At 46.3% G+C, this 6,013-nt stretch overlaps 1 protein-coding gene across 1 annotated transcript in view; it reads right to left on the bottom strand.

Moving 5' to 3' along the window:
* Positions 1 to 2,102: 2,102 nt before the first annotated feature.
* The window catches only part of SGIP1 (SH3-domain GRB2-like (endophilin) interacting protein 1), a gene marked incomplete at its 5' end in the record, with an annotated part of 14,336 nt that continues 10,425 nt past the window's right edge, over positions 2,103 to 6,013 (bottom strand). The window contains 7 exons of the mRNA XM_010191133.1: positions 2,103 to 2,125; positions 2,577 to 2,741; positions 3,227 to 3,291; positions 3,587 to 3,789; positions 4,085 to 4,217; positions 5,225 to 5,380; positions 5,566 to 5,677. Of these exons, the coding sequence (XP_010189435.1) occupies positions 2,103 to 2,125; positions 2,577 to 2,741; positions 3,227 to 3,291; positions 3,587 to 3,789; positions 4,085 to 4,217; positions 5,225 to 5,380; positions 5,566 to 5,677 (857 nt within the window). The remainder of the gene's footprint in view (positions 2,126 to 2,576; positions 2,742 to 3,226; positions 3,292 to 3,586; positions 3,790 to 4,084; positions 4,218 to 5,224; positions 5,381 to 5,565; positions 5,678 to 6,013) is intronic.

Genomic DNA, 6,013 nt, shown 5'->3' with positions numbered 1-6,013 from the left:
ATAAAATAAAATAAAATAAAATAAAATACTTCTTGGTCCTAACATCTAAAGATCCAAGTCTCTGTGGGGAAGAACATCTTGACCCTGGCTTTGGGAACCCCAGAGGAAAACCCCTTGGTATGGAGATGGCTCTGAGAGGACCAAACAGCCCCATTCCCTTGAGAGATGCAGCTTTTCCTGCCAAAAAAAGTGGAGGTGAGGTCTGCAGAGCTCAAGTGCCCTGAACACAGCAGGGCAGCGCATCTCCTATGCCCTATTGCCACCATGGGACCTGGAATTGGGGACAAACATCCCCATCTGGGGCTCTCAATTGAAGTTTGATTCATCCCAAGCTGCCACCCATCATCTTTTTTTCTACTTAATATGGAAAAATGTGACCTCCATTTTGTGGGAAAAGCTTGGAAGCTTTGGGTTATGGGTTTTTGTTTTGTTTAAAAAACATTTAAAAACCCAATGCTAATGTAAACACCTTGTCTTTCAAATGAAAAATAAAGGAAAATATCTATGTTCTGGTAATATTTACATTACAAAGCCCTTATTTTCAGGACTAGGACATAGATCTCTTTTGGAAGCGTGAGCTTATAACAATTGTACACAGCGTGAACCAATTATGCAAAAACTGATTTTAGATTTCATCCCATATTCCTGTGTCAGAAAGGGGTAGGTTACACAGTTGATACGTATTTTTCCATTTTGGGGGAAAATAATTAATGGAGTTGAATGCTTCATCCAGGAGTACCTTCAAAACCTGCAATAATTATGAAGTCGCATATCTGAATTGTGTTTTTTCTTCTCATTGGTGCCTTTGGTGAGCACACACAACTCCCCACCACATGGCACAGCTCAGAACGGAAATATCTCCACATTTCCTCGTTTTCTTTGAAGACGGACATGAATTTCTGTTTTTTTATGTCACTCCATAAGCAAGCAAGCACTTCCCAACATGCACGGTCTATGTTTTCTGATGCAAATGCGCAAGCCTAATCCTGGCACCATAAAATTAGCATTATTCGTCATCTCACTCAATTCCAGAGCCTCCAGCACCCCTCTGAGCTCCCATGCTTTGCTGTGCACCTGAACAGCAGCTGCATTTAATTGTGAAAAGATCCCTTATTTTCCCCCATATTGCCAAATTTTCCCAATAAAACCAGTTCTCAATGGTGACAGATGCCACGCTTTCCAGTGGTGGTAGCTATCTGCTTTTCTGCCTATGGCGTAAGATGGAAAGGCACAGGGGAGGCTGCACATCGTTAAAGCATTTTTAAAAACCATGGGGCTTTCAAAAATAGAGGGAAAAAAAGGGAGAAGTCAAGCAAGGGGACGTAGAAATGCAACCAAAAATTTGGAGACTGCTCGGAAAATGCATCCTTAAAAACAGCAATAACATTTCCGGACAGCACTGTGAGCTCCATGGACATCTTCATGGGGGTTTCTTGCAATGGAAATTTGGCGTAAATTCTCTTGAAAGAAATGCCGTTTTTTTCTGGGAGGCTGTATTAGGAACCTCTACATCTACAGCAATATTTTTCTGGAATTAAACCTGCTAAACCTGAAGATGGAGCTTTTTATTCGTCACCATGAGACATATTGAAGCCTGAAGAAAAAGGAAATCAGCATGTCGGCTCTGCTCAACTCTCTCTCTGTGAGGCACCCCCTTCAGAACAGCTATCAGTTTTGTATTTAAATCATATATATTGACAAAATGTAATCTACCTCTGTAAGCATTGTGCCATTTGACAGTACTACTAGTAAATTTATATACCACAGTTTAAATTACATCCATTTCATGAATGGGAAAATGCTAAAACTCAAGTGTCTAACTGCCAAAATACAGCCTTACTGGAATGAGTACAATTTACAAATACAATAATTACATTTTAAAACCATTAACAATGTTACATCTAGAAGTAAATACTGTAGGACTGGTCAAGACGGTGTTTTCCAAGGAAAAAAACGCTGAAAGTTGTCGGCACTTCCAACAGAAATGTCCCGAGTGCAGGATTTAGTTCATTTTCCTTAAACTGTAATTAAAACCCGTTCCACGCACAGCAGTCCTGGGGTATTTTCCGTATTATTTCTCCATAGACTTGCATAAGCTTCCATCAGTTATCGGCCAAGTATTTACCTGGAAATGGGACCAGAAATCAGCTGTGGGGAGGGAGCGAGCAAGCAGCCCCGATTCTCGGGGGATGGCTGCCCGCCTCCACACCCACAGCACACAGAAAAATACTGGTATTTCTCTGCAGCAATGGGGTGAAAGAGAAATATTTTTATTATTTCTCTGCAGCAGTAGGGCAAAAGGAGAAATATTTGTATTATTTCTCTGCAGCAATGGGGTGAAAGCCCTTCCTGGAGATGCCCAGACCTTGCCTTTCATGCAGGACCCATGAGCAAAGATGAGCCCATGAAACTTAAGGCTCTTGGAAGCAGTCGCAGGATTTATTTTGTGCAAGGGAGCTCTGGGCTCAAACAGCCACCAAATATCCCACAAGAACAGTGCCAGGTGTGCCAGCACCACTGGAGGGGACTGTCAGGGACATTGCTGTCCCAGAACGAGCCACCGGTGATGCGCCTACCTGCTGCAAACCTCTTCTTGATGAGGGAGAAGCGGTATCCGGCGCCCACGAGCTCGATGTCGCAGCTGGACAGGGTGCTCCCCTCGCTGGTGAACTGCACAGCCAGGGGGGCCGGGGTGCTGGGCCCCTCCCCGAGCTGGAAACGGGCCAGCAGGGACCCCACGCCTGCAGTGCACAAAGTCCCAAAACCAGACCCTTACAAGCCCGCAGAGGCAACGAGATGCCCAAAAAGGCTGTGAGCTGAGCCCACTCCCACGCTGGTACCCAACCCTCATCCTCCCAGCATATTTGGACTTTTCAGACACCCCAGTGATACAAAACAGCGTGGGTGACACACAGAGAAGTGACCCATGGGGGGCTATGGTCCCCCAAAGTGGATGCAATGCAAGATCACATCCTTCAAATGTAGAGAGGGTCAATGGACCAAAGGAATTGGCCAACAACTGCATCCCAGCCCAGGGCATCAACACCCTCCATGCCGTCGGCAAAACCATGCCAGTGGCACATAGCCCTGCTTTCCAAAACTCTCTGCTCCTCAGTTTAAATAGCAACCTCCCCCGGCACGAATCTGTGTGTCCGGATTTGGGATAAATGGGTCAGTAACTGATTTAGGTATTCAGAGTTCATAACACACGTGTTTGTGAGATTACCTCCGTTTTCCGACTTCTGGGAGATATCGGGGATCTTCCACAATATCCTTTGCTGTTCAGTGTTCCTAAAAACACAAGAAGAGTGTTTCTGTAGGAAGCGAGAAGTTACAAAGGAGATATCTGAATTTTACTAAAGGCCAGGTGGGATGGGGGAGCAGCTCTGGTGCCACACTCCGGAGCTGCAGTTCTGGGACCATTGGGTTTGACCCAAAAAAGAAACAATGGCAGCGATGGCCGTGCATCCCTCTGAGCCCTGAGGCAATAATAAAGTAGCCAAAATTTGAAATAAGCAGGCAGAATGGCTTTTTTAGGCAGGGAAATGGCAAAAGGCAGCAAACCGAGCTCAGGGTCGATTCCTACCAGACTGCAGGAGGAAGCACAGCTTGAAGTTTGGTTACTCCACCGTCGACGGGGACGAGGAATTGGACGTTGTTTAGAGCTACCGGTGTGGTCATTGCCTCTGTATTGTATTTGTAGTCAATGCGGAGGTCAGTGCTTGCAGGGTCACACCGCCAGCTCACTGCAAGGTTTAATGGAGTAGACTGAATACCCTGGGCAGATACCTTCCAAAATGACAGAAAAAACATTTAGTTTCCGTAGGGGGGAAAGGGAAAAAATATCCCATTTTTTACAGACGCGGTCATTGCATTTGGTTTCAGAGGAGGCAGTGCCTCGTATTCTCATTGCAAGTCTGGACTGGGCTCAAAAATTGGGCAATCTAGGACATAGCATGCCCCCACTTCACCTCATCTCCACTCTGCACTAGGGAAATACCATCTTTTACTCCTATAAGTCAAGGCCATGGGGTTTTTTTGGCACGGTTTTGTCCTCCAAAAAATAAAAACCCCTAACACCTACCTGGTATTTGAGCATATCCACATTGTAATAGGTGGCTTGCGGCTTCTGCTCCGATACCTTCTTGAGGTGAGTCATCAGATTTGGCATGTTGACCCAGAACTCCTTTGCGCTGGCATCGCTCTGCGTGTTGTCACTGCACAGGGGGAGAATTAACCCTTCCAATAAGCTGCTTTGGTGGAAAAAATACCTTTTCTACAGAGCACATAGGGCAGCAGCACTGCATTTAATCCCAAATCTAGAGAAATAGTGCCTCCCTCTGCCTTGTCCTTGGATACCACCAGGGACACATGGCAGATGCAAGCTGTAGATCACCTCATTTTGTGAACGGGAGGTCCAATTGTAACCTGATTGACTGGATAATATAAAAAACATTCTTATACATGTATATTGACTAACTTTATCTAGGAAGAAGCTGCATAAGGACAGCAGGACTTTAGTTTATCTGGGGCCCACTTTGCTGACTCTGCCTTGCGAGATGGAGGCATAGATAAGAAGTGAATGAACCACCCTACTCAGACCAACTTGATGAGTTAGGCCTTGTGAAAACAAATGCACAGGAACCTAAAAGATAAAAAGACTCCATGAAAGACACAGCTTAAGTGACCACTCCTCAGACTACTGAAGACCACTAAAGACCACTCCTAATGCTAAAAGAGCATGCACAATTAGTATGCAGATATTTTAATTAGTTCTCAGAAATGTAATGCATATGTAAACTTTTTACTGAAAATGTCATAAATATGTATGTGTAAAGCACATATAAGCTACTGCCAACCACTACTATTCTGAGCATTTGCTTTATGAAATTATTCATGTTTGCTTCCAGCACTGAATTAAAGAATGTCTTGCTTTCTAACTCCTACAAACTGGTCTTAGAAAGTTATTGATCCGATATTTCGGTAACATAATGAGCAGAAAAAACTGAGCAAACACCACCAAAGTGCTTGCTCCGCTCTGCTGATGCTCTTCTGCCTGGCAAAGGAGCTGCTCCCCAAGGCAAATATTTAGGGATTTGAGAGTTTCCTCCCCCAGATCAGGAGAGGCTTCCAAGTAAGAGACTTCTTTGCAAAGAAAAATGGATTATTTTTTTTTGGAAACCTGCCTTTTTTGGGGTGCTGGCGAGGCGGGGCCCACACTTACCAGCAGAGGAGCTGGGGGTTTGGCAGGACGTGCTCCAGCCGGTTGTAGTTCAGCACGCGGAAGGTGAGCACCGCCGGCGCGGGGTTGTTGGCAAAGTGTCGGGTGATGCCAGCGGGAAATGACAGCACCATCTCCCCTGTGATCTTCACGATGCACCTGCAGTGTTGCACACACGGACCAAGAGGGAAGGAAACAGGGACGCTCAAAATATGGCAGGAGGGGAGGATTGAGGCCTAAACTGGAGTGAAGGACACCCCAGGAGCATCATCAAAGCCTAAACACCCCTTAAGGTTGTCCTGACCCCTTGAATCGCCATGCAGAGCCCATGGATCAGCACCTACTTGTTGGGGTCAGCCCCTTTGAAGTAGGCGTTGACTGTCTCCGTGAAGGCAGCGGCGACGGGCAGGGTGTCCTGTGCCCCCATGGTCAGGGGGCTGGGGCCCCGTGACGAGCCTGAAAAAGAGCAAAGAAACCTCGTTTTCCTACCTGCAGAGAGAAACAGCACCACTGCCCCCCAAAGTGAGCCCCAGCCTGGCTTTATGGACAAAAAATAAAACAGAAGTCTCTCAGGCTTTGGATGAAGCTTTACAGATGCTATAAAATGGTCTATTTTCCCCCCAAAAAAGCAAGCAAAGAAAATAATGGAGGAACAGCATGCGGGGCTGCAACACCCCCCGGCACAGCTGGGGGGGCTGCCCCACGGCAAGGCTTTGCATGACAGTTTTTGCAGTTGCTTTCTGAGCCCCACAACCAGAGGGGGCTGGGGGGGTCTATGGCCCTTGGCCGCAG

Source organism: Mesitornis unicolor, unplaced genomic scaffold (assembly GCF_000695765.1).
Source record: "Mesitornis unicolor isolate BGI_N332 unplaced genomic scaffold, ASM69576v1 scaffold44868, whole genome shotgun sequence".
Taxonomy (NCBI): domain Eukaryota; kingdom Metazoa; phylum Chordata; class Aves; order Mesitornithiformes; family Mesitornithidae; genus Mesitornis; species Mesitornis unicolor.
Note: the sequence above shows the minus strand (reverse complement) of the source record. Positions and strands in the feature narration are given on the sequence as shown.